At 37.0% G+C, this 17115-nt stretch overlaps 1 protein-coding gene across 1 annotated transcript in view; it reads left to right on the top strand.

Moving 5' to 3' along the window:
• Nucleotides 1-2272: 2272 nt before the first annotated feature.
• The window catches only part of TM9SF2 (transmembrane 9 superfamily member 2), a 35527-nt gene continuing 20684 nt past the window's right edge, over nt 2273-17115 (top strand). The window contains exons 1-7 of the mRNA XM_014072951.2: nt 2273-2522; nt 4671-4738; nt 7727-7820; nt 12048-12175; nt 12796-12925; nt 15392-15516; nt 16501-16615. Coding sequence (XP_013928426.1) covers nt 2391-2522; nt 4671-4738; nt 7727-7820; nt 12048-12175; nt 12796-12925; nt 15392-15516; nt 16501-16615 — 792 coding nt within the window. The 5' untranslated portion in view covers nt 2273-2390. The remainder of the gene's footprint in view (nt 2523-4670; nt 4739-7726; nt 7821-12047; nt 12176-12795; nt 12926-15391; nt 15517-16500; nt 16616-17115) is intronic.

Genomic DNA, 17115 nt, shown 5'->3' with positions numbered 1-17115 from the left:
ACTTCCCCAAAACAGCGGTGATAAAGCTAGCAGTGGCTGCAGTCTGTGACACATGGAATGCCTACACAACCATATTTTGGACTTTAGTTTCTGAGTGGTTTCCAAGGCATATAGAACGCAGTAGTCCATTTGAGAGGGGATGTTTAGGATATTGGTGTCTGAAGGGTTTCTCCATAACCTGAGGTAAGTTCTGAGGATGCTGGCAGGCGGCCTTCAAGCAGTCATTTTTCTCCCTGGATTTTTTCTTTGATAGTGCTTTGTTTCCCAAGCTTTTTTGAAAAACCTGTTTTTCAAAACTGAACCCTTTCCAAACTTTCAACAAGTTGGATAACAGCAGATCTAGTTTTAGTTAGGGGAGAAAAGGATGGGTGGATAGATAGATTATATATACATATATATATATATATATATATATATAGATAGATAGATAGATAGATAGATAGATAGATAGATAGATAGATAGATAGATAGATAGATAGATAGACAGACAGACAGACAGACAGACAGACAGACAGACAGACAGACAGACAGACAGACAGGTGTGTAAATGAGTTTACAAACATATACAGGTATATTTATGTAAACTCATTTACACTTTAAGACTATCAATATTGAGAAGAACTATTATCACCTATACAATCAGTCCTACCTTCTTATACCATTGAGACTCTTTATATTTGGTACAAGCAGCCTGATCTTTTAAATGTTTATGCATACCTTTTTCAATTATTAAATAGCTACTGTAGTTTGAAACCATGTGTTATTGATTCAAGGGTCAATAGTATGCTTAAGTGATCGGCCTCAGAATACCTGCAACCTTCTAGCAGGGCACAATGTGAGAATCAGTAACAAATCACTTGCATGAAACACAATTAACCCAACAGGTCAAACTAGCATATTACAGTTAGCATTTCTTCAATTACCGGTAAATCCTCATAGTTTTGCAACTATTGTCCCTATAGGAATGAAAATCAGTCTCATTAATCATGTTTCCAGGTTAATCTTGTAGATCCACACAGCTGGGGGTCCAATTGAGTATAATGTAAACCCACTGGGATCTGTAAGCAGAATTAAATGTTTATCTTGTGAAAAGTCAATTCTAAAGGTATGCGCACAAGACAGTCTTCTGCATGATGTCATTCTCTCTCCAAGGAAAACTTGCTTAATTTTGAAGACTGCATTTTTGTTTTTAAATTTATTGAAGCCAGCCCTCAAACTAGAAACCGTCTTAGGTACCACTTCCATCATCCTCAGCCACAAGAATGACAGTCCAATACCTCTGGAGGAGGAGAGCACCACACTAGGTAAGACAAAACTATGCTATTCCTTGCCATCATTTTATTACAGTATACCACAGAAGTGAGTATACCCACTCACATTTTGTAAATATTTAAGTATATATTTTCATGTGACAACACTGAAGAAATGACACTTGGCTACAATGTAAAGTAGTGAGTGAACAGCTTGTATATCAGTGTAAATGTGCTGTCCCCTCTAAATAACACAACACACAGCATAATGTTCAGATTTTAACCCTAATGACAGCCACTTGGGCTCCATTTGGACATTATCACTTAGGAGTTTTTTGTTGCCAGTAGTTTAGACATTAATGGCTGTGTGTTGTGCTATTTTGAGGAGACAGCACATTTACACTGTTATACAACTGTTCACTCACTACTTTCCATTGCAGCCGAGTGTCATTTCTTCAGCCCTGTCACATGAAAAGATATACTTAAATATGTATTTACAAAATGTGAGGTGGTGTACTCACTTCTATGCTATATTGTATATTACTTGCAGGTAGCGTTTGCTATTGCTATTCCAGGGTTATCTACTATCTTAATAAAGATGAAGGATATCATCATCATCATCATCATCTTCATCATCGGTTGCTGCTGGACGATCTTCCAGAATTAGAGGATGAATATACACCGGGGACCAAATATTTCCCAGCTGTTATTCCTGCATTTAAATCTCAACTGGTGATTTCTATCCAAACGAATGCTTTTCCTAATTTGGCAACTTTAAGATAAAGTGTGGATTTCTACGTCCAGAATTCCCCTCAGCACCACGTCGGCGGGGGAACTCTGGGAGTTGAAGTCCTGGTGTCTTCCAACCGCTCTAGACTTTGAACTTCAGAGCTGCGCCTTGACTGGACCACGCCTTCCTTAGCCCCGCCCAGTCGCGCTGTAACCATGGCAGTCAAGAAACATCCCACCTCCCACCCCACCCGCTAAGGCTAAGCGGAAATGACTTTCCAGGCACTTCCCGCCAACACCGGCTGACGTGTCTGCTGAAACCGGAAGCAGCCGCCGAGGAGGCTCGGACCGTAGGGGGCCGCGGGGGTTTTGTTTTATTTCGGCTTCCTCTCCGTCCTCGTCTGGGTCGCCATGGCGGTCGCGCGGCTGTTGTTGCTCTCCGCGCTCCAGGCGGTACTTCCGCCCTTCGCCTTCGCTTTCTACCTGCCCGGCCTGGCTCCCGTTAACTTCTGCGAGAAGTCGGATAAGGTCTCGGAGTGCAAGGTCTGTGGCCGTGGAGGAGGGTCCCTTGCCTGGGAGAGGGGCGGGTCAGGACGGCGCTGGGAGGAATCGGGACGGGGGAGCTTTCCTTCCCCAAGTTTTCTGCCTCTGGGGCGGTTGCTGGGGAAAATAGGAGGACGGCTTGTCGGGTGGCTACTTTCCTTGACCATGATCCTCAAGGGCTTTGTAGTCCTGGGATTCCCCCCCCCCCAAAAAAAATCTCATATTGTCCGCTAATAAGATCTGTTGGTCTGACAGACAGACAGACAGATCAGGTCTCAGCCTACTTAGTTCTGTACCAAAGACAAATTCCTTGTGTGTCCAATCACACTTGGCCAATAAAGAATCCTATTCTATTCTTTCCTATCCTATCCTAATCCTATTCCCTATTCTTTTCCTCCTCCTCCTGCCAAAGTCGACCAAAAAGGTCTGTTGCAAAAAACAAAAGTTAAAACGCCCCCCTCGCCTTCATTGACTTCTTGAAGGGGTTGCGTTATTTTCTTTGACCAACAATACCCAAATGTGATTTGCCATTTGCTGCTTCTGGTTTGGTTGGCTGGGCTTTTGATCTCCCTGACCTTGGCCATCGACCTGGAACTTCTCTCTCCAGTGTCCTTTAGAATTCAAATAGTCAAAAGAGGAAGTTTTTTGGGGGGAAATTAAGTTTATTATCCAGATGATTGGTAAACTTTAATTATGGCTTAGAATTATGTGCATAGCTGTAGACATTTAATAAATGGTTAGAGGAACCAAGGCACATTCTGTAAACCTAACCAATATTTACATTAAATAAATTTTAAGTTCCTACCGGAGCCTTCTAGATGAATGGAAAATTTATTAGTGGGTGATTTGAGAAGAGGAAAAGCATCTTAATTAGTCCACTTTTCCTTTCTGTTCCTAGAGATTTCTTTTACATATTTTATATATCACCATACTTTTTCAAAGTATGGTTTATGGCTTAGTTCTTGGTGAATCATGTGTCTGACATCATGGCATGTGCAATAAAGTAATTAAATTGCAATTAAGTTAAAGTAAGTTAAGTTAAATTACTATAGTATGTCAGTAGGAAAGAAATGCCATTCTCAAACTGGCATTTTCCTCAGATTCCTCTTGCAATTGTACTATTTTGACAGTCCTAAATAAGTAAATATAAATCTATCCATTAATTAATTGTTCTCTCCAGAATGTAGATAAATGCAATCACTTTTGTATACAGTGGATAATCAATATAATAATTATTACAAAAATTGATTATGGCCCCTTGTTTTTTGTGCCTTTATAAAAGATCACTTAGAACTCTGGAAACAGAGGTCGGTCAGGTGCCATCTATCATCATAATCATCATATTCAGGGCCAGTATGCTAAGGAGAAGGAATAAGAAACCTAATGAATTTGTGTTTTATCTGTTTGCATAGAGCTATTTGGAATTGTCAGATACAAAAAATTAATGGATCTTTGATCTGATTGAAAAAACTATAATATATCATGTTAATTAATTACTTTTAATTATATGTGTTTTCCATGTTGTGAAGTTTATCTTATACTATCAATCCTACTAGTAATTTTGACTCTGAGTAATTTATTTGTTTATTTGCACCCTGCTTTTTTTTTTACAAACAACTCAAGGCAGCAAATCTATCCAGTACACTGTATCCCCCAACAACAATTCTGCCTGTAAATTGAGTGAGGCTGTAAGATAGTGATTGGCCAAAGTCATCCAGCTGGCTAATTTGAACTTCTATTGATAAAATATTGTTTCAGTAATGCTATATAGCATTTAAAATTATATAAGAAGATATATTTCTCTGTTGCTTAAAGGATCAATCCTACTATATTTCTTCTCATGGGCTACATGCATTGAAAGTTGCAACCTTCTGTCCCAACTTCCTGATCTGTTTTAGGAGCTGTCAGCATCCATGTACATCAGATGTAGGAAAGATAGTTTTCCTAAAGAGAGTGAGAAACTCCTATCATTAACTAGGTCTATTTGCCACTGGAAAATAGAATTCTATAAAAGCACATTTACTTTAGACTTTAGTTGTTCTAAATAAAGTACTATATTCAAAGTACTTTAATTACATTGTCTAGAGCTAAGAAAATTGATATGGGTTAATTGAATTATCTCTAATAATGTTTTCTTCCTTTTTGCAGTCTGTGATAGAACTATTTGTGAATAGACTGGATTCTGTGGAATCAGTCCTTCCTTATGAATATACTGCGTAAGTATATTAAATCCTATTCCTAATTTGGTTTATAACATCAAACTACTAGTACTTTATGAATGCTTTGCTAAGCTAAAAAAGGAATGGCTCTCCCAAATTAGCCACGGTGGTAAATTACTTTTCCCCTTTGGATTAGTTGCTTGGTGCAATATTTGGCTTGCTAAATCCTATTCTAAGCATTTGTCTTAAGGACAGTATTATATTCATTTGCTCAGTTGTAGGTGTTAATTTAATACAAATATACAAATAACAATAGCAGAGTTGGAAGGGACCTTGGAGGTCTTCTAGTCCAACCCACTGCCTAGGCAGGAAACCCTATACCGTTTCAGACAAATGGCTATCCAACATCTTAAAGACTTCCAGTGTTGGGGCAGTCACAATTTCTGGAGGCAAGTTGTTCCACTGATTAATTGTTCCAACTGTCAGGAAATTTCTCCTCAGTTCTAAGTTGCTTCTCTCCTTGATTAGTTTCCACCCATTGCTTCTTGGTCTACTATCAGGTGCCTTAGAGAATAGCTTGACTCCCTCTTCTTTGTGGCAACCCCTGAGATATTGGAACACTGCTATCATGTCTCTCCTAGTCCTTCTTTTCATTAAACTAGACATACCCAGTTCCTGCAACCGTTCTTCATATGTTTTAGTCTTTAATAATAATTTATCTCTACTATTCTAAACAAACATGGGACAACATTTTGTTCCATAGTATAGATGTGGTCATAATGTATATCTAATAAATGTTATTTTAGTTGTGATCTATTGTATTTTAGAATCTCATAATTAAAAATGTTCAAATTACTAAACAAATTAATTTTAGATATCAGTATTTATTTGATTTTCTGTACATATTAATGCACAAATACAATTATTTTGGAAAATATAATCTTTTTCCCAAGCATAAATTTTAAACATTGAAGATGGAAAAATTATGAGATCTTACACAAGAATACAGATGTTATGACACTCATAATATTTTGGATTATTTTTTACTTTTAAAAAGCTTAAAACCTTTTTCCTTTTGCCTTGGTAGTTTTTGAGCAAAAGTTGTCATAAAGTGTTACATGAGGTGCCATAGGGCTTGATAATATTGCATTGGTTGGTTGGTTGATTATGTGTCATCAGTTTGTTTGCTGTAACCTTAACACTAACCTCTTAGCAGCCACATAAATAGAACTTCTCCATGACAAACATTTCTAATCTTGTCCTTCAAGTCTTCCAATGGTGCACTTTTGACCAGTCCATCTATCAAGCTACCCACCATGTTTTTCTCTTCTACCTTTTCCAAAATTAGATCATTTTCCAGAGAACAAGGCTTTGCATAATGTGTCTGAAATATAATAACCTAAGTTTGGTGCTTCTTAAACGAAAATTTGGGTTGATTTATTCATGATATTCTCAAGAGTTTTCATCAACAGCAAAGTTCAAAAGTGTCAAAACATTCTCCTGCTTCTTTTAAACCCAAATTTTACTTTGGTAGCATATCAGAGGGAATACCATTAGTGTTTTGCTAGTGGCCCCTAATATAAAGCTTTGAGAATATTAGGTATAGCCACATTAGATTTGAAGGCTTGAATCCTCTGACATTAGATAATTGCAATGTGAGATTGAAGAGTCTAAATATTTAATAGAGAAGTTGCATTTTTATTATTTTATAACATTTTTTCTGGGCATGGAAAGGCAGTCATATTTAAGTATTTGATGTGCAAAATATATTTTAAGTGGTTGATTCATCCTTCTTTAGATCTGAAGCTACTTAAATTTTGTCCCAATTTTTAAGCTAAGAAGTTGTCTAACATTAACTTGGTCTACTGTCCTACCATTGACGGTATTTGGAAGGTAGATATAAGAAAATACCCTATACTTCCTAACTGTGCCCGTGCAACATAGGCACTATAAAATTCACTGCCCGTCTTTTACACATTTATTAAATTTCAATGGATGCACTATTGTGCACCAACGCACAAAAAGCAACTCTGGGCAGAGTCAACAATCCAATAAAATAACACACATATAAGTATAAAATCAGTATAAAATATAAAAATGCACATTAAAAGATAAATATTATAAAAACAAATATGTAAGCCCTATGCAAAGAGAGGACAGGAATAGATACCTCAGCAATGGAGCCATCTAAGCATGTCTCCAGATCCCTAGGACCTCATGCCTGATAACTTAATCAGGTCTTGAGGGGCTTCCAGTATATCAAAAGAGATGAATAAATCCCTTATTATATTATAGGATTTACAGAGAGAGTGGATCTTGCTCTATCTATCTTCAGATAGAAAAATTTCCAAGGATACTGAAACTTTCTGCATGCAGTTTCTTCCATCTGACTAGTTGGACTCTGTTTCTTTGAATGTTGCCAAGTTTTGTTATACTACACCAAAATAAAGTGGACACTGACACATTCAAAGACTAAAAGACATAAACAAATTGATGATAAAAAATCTTATTGCTATATACATAGTAATTAGACGATTTACGCTTCCTCCTTGACCATAGGCAATAGTTTTAAATTCAGAAGTTTGATGACATCAATATATTTTCTCAGATTCCAATTTTTAGCTTTTGTTACTGTATAGCTTTAAATGATATGTTTTTAGCTTTACGATATCAGTTTTGGTATTAACAAGTTAGAATAGTAATATACATTAATCATATATTTGTGTATAGGATGTCACCTAAGATAATATTCTCTGATGTGTTATTTTATTTTATTTCTTTTTTGCTTGACTGCCCCTGTTTTATTTGGGTTGTTGTCTAAAATGAAGGATTGACTTTCTGACTCGTTCCTGTCGGTGTGATATATTAAAATAAAACAGTCCCAAAATATGATTGAAATTGTTATTTTCTGAAAACTTATATAAAAATTAATTTAGAAAAGTAACTGGACCTTCAGTAAAAAATGATGCACAGAGAGCTGTTCAAATAAAATATTTTAACTCATACTGAGATGTTGGAATTTTATAAATCTGTATTCTTCCATAGATTCGATTTTTGCCAAGCAGAGGGAGGAAAACGACCTTCCGAAAACCTTGGTCAAGTATTGTTTGGTGAGAGGATTGAACCATCTCCCTACAAGGTACAATCCTCATTTGAACAAATGTAAAATTGCAAAATGGAAAGCATGAATCTCATCAAGATGAAAACTTGAGGAGAATTGTTGATTGGGAAGTACCAGTATGTAGCATTATTGGGCCAATTTTAGAGACTTGGGATGAATTTACAGCTCTAGGGCCTGCTCTGATTTATTTATTTATTTATTTTGCTTGCTGCTGCTAGAATTAACCACAGCATTCTAATTCAGGGTGATGATACGGCCTCATTTTGCATTTCTCACAGTGCAATTCCTTGATGGAGATATTGCGTTAAAACTAAAATGGCATACAGCTGCTCATATCCTACTAACTTGGTATTCTGGCAAATGGTAGGCAGACAATCTGAAAACAGCTTTCACTGGACACTTAGTCAGACTTGCTGATTTTCTCACCCTGCAGTGCTCATACTGAAAGTATGATTATCAGGTGTTGCATTGTCAAGAAATAAAAAAGGTACAGTTATGTGAAAAAATAAGTACACCCCCATGTGTACTGAACATTATAAATATTTTTTTAAAATGTGTGGACAAATCCGTTGTTTTATCTTCAATCAAACTATATGAAGCTAAAGGTGACATAATTGCACAAAACAACTATGAAAATTTTCTTTCTAATGTTTTTTTCAAAACAAAATTAATGGGTGCATCCTTTCCTTACTGGAAAAAGTAAGTACACCCTTGGTTCTAATAGTCAGTATTGCCTCCTAAGGCAAGAATAATCTCAAATAGGCATTTCTTCTACTATCTACCAGTTTTCAACTGACTGTGGAAGGAAATTCTTTTTCAGCTGTGCGAATGTTGGAGGGGTTTCTTGCATACATAGCCCATCACAAATCACCCTATAGCATCTCAATAGGATTTAAGTCACAGTTTTGATTTGGCCATTCCAGAATTCTCTGGGGTTTTTTCCCCAGCATTCCTTGGTGAATTTTCTGGTATGTTAAGGTCATTGTCATGTAGCAAGGTCTACTTTTGTTTAAGCTTTACTCTTCCAACCGCTGTTCTCATATTGACCTCAAGCAGCTTCTGGTACAATGAAGAATTCGTAATCAATTCTATGATGCTGAGCTGCCAGATCCTGATGCAGCATAGCAACCCCAAATCATAACATTTCCAACACTAGTTGGTATCTCATGGATGTTTCTTCTGGTGAAATGTTTCACTAAATGTGTCTTCTAGTACTGTAGCCAAATATCCCTATACTTGCCTTGTTTATTCAGAGCTCATTATTCTAGAAGTCCTGGTTTTGCAAACTTTAATCTTGCTCTGATGTTTTTTTCTGGATGGCAAAGATATCCTGACATACCTCTTATTTAGATTTAATTTGTGCAGCTTCTCTCTAAAGGTAGATTCATGCATTTTGACTCAATCATGGCAAGAACTACTTGTAGGTCATATGATGAAATTTTGGGTTTGTAAAGACTTGTTTCAGCACCTGCTCTGAGATTGAGTTTGCCTGACCTAGGCAAGTTGGCAGTTGAAATCTTCACCATTTATAGGCAAAACAGTGGGCTACAAAATATAAGTGATGCATTATATTTGTTATATCCCTGTTATCTATATTGTTAAAGTGAAGATCAAATATCTATATGTTGAAATATATTGAACACTTTTCAGTGTGGATATATGTCTTCAGTGTCCCCAATTCATATCTTATAGCTATAAAATATTCTCAAATATTGAGAATTTGCTCTATGAAGAGGCATAGTTTTGCCATAAACTTACCATATTTTTGGAGTATAAGATGCACCAGAGTATAAGACGCACCAAGGTTTTGAAGAGGCACATCTAAAAAAAAGCGTTCTGCACTCCTCCCAAAAATGGGCCGTTTTTCGCAAAAACGGGCCCATTTTTTTAAAAAAAGGCATGAATAGCCCTTAGGCAGCTTGTAGAGTGCTCCTGGAGGTGTGGGGGTGGGGAAAAGCGAGCAAAAAAAGGGCATGGATAGCTTTTAGGAAGCTTATAGAGTGCAATTGGGGACTGCGGAGGGGACAAAATTGAGCAAAAAAACGGCCCATTTTTTGCTCATTTTTGCCCTCCTCAGCCCCCAGGAGCTCTCTGAAAGCCTCCTACAAGCTATGGGCATTTTGGTGAAGGAGGCAGGGTTTTGGGAGGGAAAAAAATGCTGTATTCAGTGTATAAGATGAACCCAGATTTTCAGCCTCTTTTTTGAGGGAAAAAGGTGCGTCTTATACTCCAAAAAATATGGTAGTTGAATTTTTCTTTGGTACCTCTCTATGTTCTGATTTTTTAAAATTATTTTTGGACTTAGTTTCAGTTCCCCTGAAGCAGATACCTGGGTTGATTATTCGCAATGTGACTCATTTTGCTCTTCCTAAAGAAATGAGGTCTAATAGTTATTGTTTTGCCATCTTTGTTTGGTGGCCCCATTCTAGTACTTCAAATTTGTGAGAGATGTGTGGTGGGATTAGTTTTACTTACAGCTCTCTTTCCTGCAAAGTGCTCCTCAATTCTCAGCTGTTTAACAAACTTCAAAGGAAGGAGATGTCCCGGACTAACACCCTTTTCCCCATAACTATCAATTCTAGACAAAATCTCATGGCCTTGTCCACTTCATCAGGGGTGACAAGCTGGAACTCATTCCAGAAAGTCTGAGCAAGACCCTCCCTCGGCATCTCAGCTGGTTCTGTCCAAATGGAGTCCAAGTCTGTCCGAATCTGAGTGATTTTATCTGACAGAAACTGAGCAAACTCCTCTGCTTGACCCTGCAAGGCATCTCCTGTTCCTCCCCCCCCCCCCATTCAGGAGGGAACGGGTTATCCTAAACAGGGCAGCTGGGCGCGATTCTGCGGACGCAATGAGAGCAGAAAAATGCTCACATTTTGCAGCCCGTATCACCACGAGATAAGTCCTAATAAAGGCTCTTAGCAGTGTTCGGTCAGATTCAGAATTACTAGCCCACCAACGTCATTCTAGGAATCTCTTTTGGCGCTTCATCTCCCGGAGTTCCTCAGTAAACCAAGGAGCCCTCCTGGATCCACTGCCGCAGAGAGGCCGCAAAGGCGCAATCCGATCCAGGGCCCCAGTCGCCGCTGTATTCCAGGCGGCGACCAGGGACTTTGCCGGATTGTGGGCAAGAGAGTCAGGTATCTCCCCAAGCTCCTTCTGAAATCCCAACGGGTCCATCAGGTGTCTGGGGTGGAACCACTTAATCAGTTCCACCTCCCTGCGGTGGGGGAGTAGCTTCCAAAAATCAAGTCTCAACAGGTAGTGATCCGACCATGACAAGGGCGAGATGTCTATTGCCCTTAACTCGAGATCACGTCTCCACTGCCCTGAGAGAAACTCTAGGTCAAGCGTGTGTCCCGCTCTATGAGTCGGGTAAATTCTCTCCCCCCCCCAACCTGATTCTTTCTAGATATGGTGAATTGCAATTTCTATTATCTCAAGTAGCCCTTCTGATAGGAATCATAATGCAATGCATCTGTGTGCTAGAATTGCTCAGTATAGCCATCTTGATATTTACCTTCTGTTTTTCACATTGATTTTATTATCTGACTTCTGCTTTGGTCTTGATAGGACAACAGATTTCATTAAATGTCAACTGATAGTTGGTGCTTATTGGGGCCCTTCCAAAATAGAGAAGTCTCTGTATGATAGTGCTCCTCATGTTTCATCATTGTCATGTGTTTGCAATTCTATCCCTCTGTTTTTGGAGGAATCTACCCTATAGAAAAGTATAACTTGGTTGTAAAACTGTAAGCTGAATCCTACCAAATTAGAAATCTGATTTCTTTTTCCGCATAGATTCAAGAAAGGTTCATATTCTTGTTTAACAGAAACAAATCAGAGGTGGTATGCTGCTGGTTTGCACTGGTTCGGGCGAACCGATAGTGGCGGCGGCATAAGGCTCCACCCACCCACCCAGACGTCATCACAGAGCTTCTATGCGTGCTCCTACTGCTGAACCAGTAGTGAAGATAATAGGATACCATTACTGAAACAAATGGACATAGAATAGTTGGACTATAGCCTTATTTGGCTTAAACTAACAATTGCATTAGAAATATGAATTTATACAGAAGAGATAATGCCACTTTTAGCGAGTGATATCTTGATTACATTCATTGATTCAACAATAGTATGAATCCGCAGCTGTCAACTAGTCTATTTGTATAAAGTTTCTGTCTTAACTTTGCTGTAGATTTTAAGATACAATTCCTCATAACCTGAACATTTTTCATCTTTCAGTTTATCTTTAACCAAAAAGAGACTTGCAGACATGTTTGTACAAAAGAATATGATCTTAATAAACCTGAACAAAGGCAAAAATTACAATTTCTGAAAAAAAGTATGCTGTTGAACTATCAGCATCATTGGTGAGTTTACAATTTTAATGTATGTGGTTTAAATTTTAGCACAAACAAAATTATTTTATGGTAAATAGTTAAAATAGAAGCAATGTTTTTTTTAATGTTAAGTGCTGTGAATTGACACACAACTATCAATCCACAGTTAAAACCTTACTTATGGTAGCTAAAGTAAAAGACCACTGTATAAATAACTCTTATGGCACTCTAAAGAATATTTTTTATAATGTAAATGTATCAGAAATTGATGCATTTTTTTTTCCGGAACAGTCAGAAAGATTCTTCATTGTTTTTTGGCTATTTGGTTAATGCAAATAGTTGAGTTTTTTAATATATGCAATTTGATATATTGACAATCAAAATAGAAGTAAAAAATAAATAAAATTTATGTTATTTGTTCACCTGAAACTGCAAACTGCTCATTTTGGGAGCCCCCACCCCATCCCACCTAGTGTTTCCTAGTTAGGAATGTTCTCTATAGAAATTGGTCTGGAGTCCAGTTTGTTATATTTTTCAATGCAAATTTTTTGCCTTGGACCTTTATTTAAATATTGATATTTAAATATTTATTATTTAGCTTTAATGTTGTTTCCTGAAGCATTTCATGAAGTACTTTTAATTTTTTATAGGATTGTGGATAATATGCCAGTAACATGGTGTTATGAGGTTGAGGACAATCAGAAATTTTGCAATCCTGGATTTCCCATTGGTTGCTATGTTACAAAAGATGGACATGCCAGAGGTGCCTGTGTTATAAGTGTAAGTTCCTTGAAAGTTCGCCGTGAGCCATGCCAATCTGTCTACATTTTGACGCCACAATCTGCAAACATTTGAACTGTGACTAAGTTGCTTATTTTTGTTTCTGATTGAGTGAAGGCTTTATCAGGATCTTTATTAATAAGTTACTGTTTGGTTTAAACAGTTGATATTAAACGTATCAATTTAGGGATTGCCCCATGTATCTTTTAAACACATAAGTCATATAGGTTTTTATTTCACGTGTTTGGTTTTTGTTATGTAAGAAGGCATCTTGTGTGCTTTGATTTAATTCTGAGTCCTAACAGATGAGTAGAGCAGGATGAGGAAGGTATTCAAAGGATAGTTCTAATCACAGCAAGACAGTCAGTTTAGGATTATGTCAATCAGTCTGATAGTTATCTATGGCCTGCTTAGATTGCACCGTATAACTAAATATTATTGAATTAATTTTGTATTGTACACCTATCCAGAGTTAATTTATAAGTAGCTAATAACCTGGCGTTTATAGGAGGAAAATGTCTGGACCAAATGTAATTTCTAATGTTGGATTTTCCCCCTTACCAGAGGGAGCCTCCTTGTGGAGTAGTGGAAGCTGTTACCATGTCACTCCACTGCGCTGTACAATAGAAGCCGTTTTAAGGCACAACAGGCTGTACCTTAATAAAACACACACACCGAGGGGTGTTAGATGTCTTACCCCCACAGTTTTTGTTTCCAGAGAGTAAGTCATCTGTGTACCAAGTTTAGTTGAAATTTCTTGAGCCTTTCTAGAGTTATGCTGGAACACACACACACACACACACACACACACACACACACACACACACACACACCCCAATTAAATAATATGATTAGGAGAATTTGGGTTTTCAGAGGAAATAAACTTGATTTTAAAACATGAAATATTTATTCATTTTTACAATTTATTTTGACTCACTTTCAAACGCTTTATTTTGTTTAGCACCATAATTATTTCCTTGTTCTACAGAAAACAAGACTTTTAAATGTTCCTAGCAAAGGTAATACCTTGTATCAAAATAAATTCAATTAGATATTGGCAGTTAATTGTACAGATGCTCCTTGCTTAATGTCTACTCATTTAGCAACTGGTTGAAGTTACAATGGCGCTAAGCAAGCACGGTTTATGATGGATCCTCATAGTTGTTGATGTTTCAGCATCCCTACAGTCATATGATCATATTTCAGGCGCCCCTTAACTGACTTGTAATTACAGTGTCACAGTGTTCCTCAGTCATGTGATTGCCATTTGCAATTTTCATTGCTGGCTTCTGACAAACAAAGGGGAAGCTTTCATGAAATCACAAATGGCTATCACATGACTCTCTGGCCTTCACCTAATAATGACTACTGGAACTGCCAGAGCTGCTGTTGTAAGTCAGCATAGTTGTATAAAGTTACTCCTTAAACCTGCATTGCTCAGTGATGGAGTTCCCAGTCCCACTTATCTTTGGTAAGTGAGGATTACCTATAATTTGAACATTTACAATTGATTTTATTTGATAAGGGTACTTCATTTAAGATGTGTCCTAAATTTGTAAGTAATTTAACTTGATTTTTTTTTTACTCTTTAGTAACAGCTAAATGTAGTGCTAGACTTTCCTATTGATGATATATTACATATTTTATGTTCTAATTTATTTTATGCAAAAAAGCAGCCCTGAAAACTGTACTTGAACAGTTTATGAGCTGAGAGTGAAACTGTGAATTAGAAAACACCTTAAGACTGTTGGGGGCAAAATGCTAACTCTGTAAACAGCTTAGAGAAGGCTGTAAAGTACTGTGAACCGGTATATAAGTCTAAATGCTATTGCTATTACTTGACTTTATTCAATTATAATAGTAAACAATACAGTTAGTTCACATATCAGGCACAGGCTTAATACTGATAATAACTTTATGCCCTTGTGTTTCCATCTGTGAGTTGGTGTTCATCATCTGCAGCCTGGATAGCAAACTTATTAGCATGACGTATGAAGGTGGGACTGAAGTGAACAAAGCCAGAATCCTGCCCCTCTGTTAACAAGAGAGAAAATTTGTGACTGGGCCTGTTCATAGCACTTACAGCTTAGTGTTAGGAGTTGTGTTAAGCATTGGGCTTTTATTTTCCCTTCCTGTGAAGGTAGAGAGTTTCTCAGTTTTCCTTTCTGTTCAGCAGTCCTCAGGAATGATTCATTATTAAATTATTGTAAAAATGCTAAAAATACTTAAGAATGATTCTGAGCAAAAAATCCAAACATCTGAATTAGGCCCAGATTGATTTGGTAGTAGTCATCTTAAGAAAACTTCAAGTCTTGCTTTTGGTAATGGTTTAACTGGAAACAGATGTGAAGCCCATTATGATGGTGGTTGCATATAGGAGATAGCACATAATCAGGAACAGGCCTAGTTTCTTCAATTTAAAAAGAATGTCCATGTTCTAATTTACTTTTTTAAATTTTTATTTAGTCAGAATTCCATGATTCAGATACGTTCTATGTATTCAACCACGTGGATATTAAAATAGTCTATCATGTTGTGGAAAATGAAGCACCGAGGGCGAGACTTGTAGCTGCTAAACTTGAACCAAAAAGGTGAATATTGAGTTTTATGTAAGAGAAGACATAAAATGGGATGCATGATGCAAATGAAATCTTTGATAGTTAAAATAAATTAAGGAAACTTAATGCGCCATCTACAGGGATTTTGTTATAACTTGGCCAGATATTTGAAGCCAGAGGAAATGTGTACATAAACAAAAAAAAATCTAGGACTAGTATCCATTGCTTGCATTTATGCCCAAGTTTATCAGAGAGTTTGGGGTGACTTAATGGGTCTCCTTCCATTAATTTGATTACCACCACAGTTCTATGAAGTATAGATATGATTTTGAGTGATTGGCCCCAAATCTCTTGGGGAATCCATCCATCCATCCATTCATTCATTCATTTTGATTTGGCACCACCTGACTCCAGAGTGACTCTGGGCAAACCACAGTAAAATTAACAGAATCAACAACAATACAGTAAAACCTCTTTAGCTATATGAGGGCTTGAACCTGGTTTCCACCATTCAAATCAACACCTTGATTACAGTGTTACAGTAGAAATAAAATACAGTATATATTGGTGAATTCTGTGACTGCATCTTTATTATGTGAAATCCTTAAATATTGCATGATGCCTTTAAACAAATGTTCTTAGGAGTTAGTAGCCATAATGGATTGAGTAGAATCTTGCATTGTAACAGTGATTCTGCTTGAATGATGATAGTTTTGACATTGTAGTGCATCCATTCTGTCTTATTTTTATGTAACTACATTTTATGCTGTTTGAAGTTTTATTTTTCCCTGTGCAAATGTATATAAATCCATAGCTAAGACTTCCCATCTGGGTCTTTTACTTTCTATTTAGTCATGCTCTCTTCTACCTTTCTTTTAAATTTGTCTCTTCATAAGTTAGGGTTCTAATGTTATGACTACAAAATATAATAGTTTGGGCTTTGATGTTAAAACAGGGTTAAGATTGAGCATACATATTGTGATTATACCTATAATTTGCTTCTTTTTTTTTTCTTAGTTTCAGGCACACAAATGTTGACAAACCAGACTGCTCAGGACTACCTATGGATTTAAGGAACACTATTAATGATGGAATTATCAAAATTGCTTATACATATTCAATTAGTTTTGAGGTTGGTATAGATACATCTTTCCTCTTGTGGCAGGGAAATAAGATTATGAGTATGTGGTCACAACATATTTAAGTGAAATAAATGTTAACTCTGATTAAGCTGTTTATTCATCCAAGGCATCAAACAGCATGGCAAACTAATTAGCTGTGATTTGATAGTTATACTCTATTGGGGGTGCTGTATTGTTGGAAATTTTCAACAAGATATTGAACAATCATTTGCTGGGATGGCATAAAGTCTTCTGCCTTAGGCAAGGGGTTGGAGTAGAATACCTCCAAGGCAGGGGTGGCTTGCTGTTGGCATTACTGCCGGTTCAGTGCATGCACAATTTTGCTTCTTTCTGTTTCTTTCTGTCTAATTTATATAAAGGTAGTTCTCGGTTTATGACTACAATTGAGCCCAAAATGTCATTGCTAAGAGAGTCAGTTGTTAAATGAGTTTTGCTCCATTTTACAACCTTTCTTGCCATGTTGTTAGAGTGACTTACTTAAGATGTTAAA

Source organism: Thamnophis sirtalis, unplaced genomic scaffold, assembly GCF_051295495.1.
Source record: "Thamnophis sirtalis isolate CommonGarterSnake01/CBP01778 unplaced genomic scaffold, rThaSir2_p1.2 scaffold_12, whole genome shotgun sequence".
NCBI classification, from domain to species: Eukaryota; Metazoa; Chordata; class Lepidosauria; order Squamata; family Natricidae; genus Thamnophis; species Thamnophis sirtalis.
The sequence above is the reverse complement of the archived record's forward strand: the minus strand, read 5'-3'. Positions and strand labels throughout refer to the sequence as shown.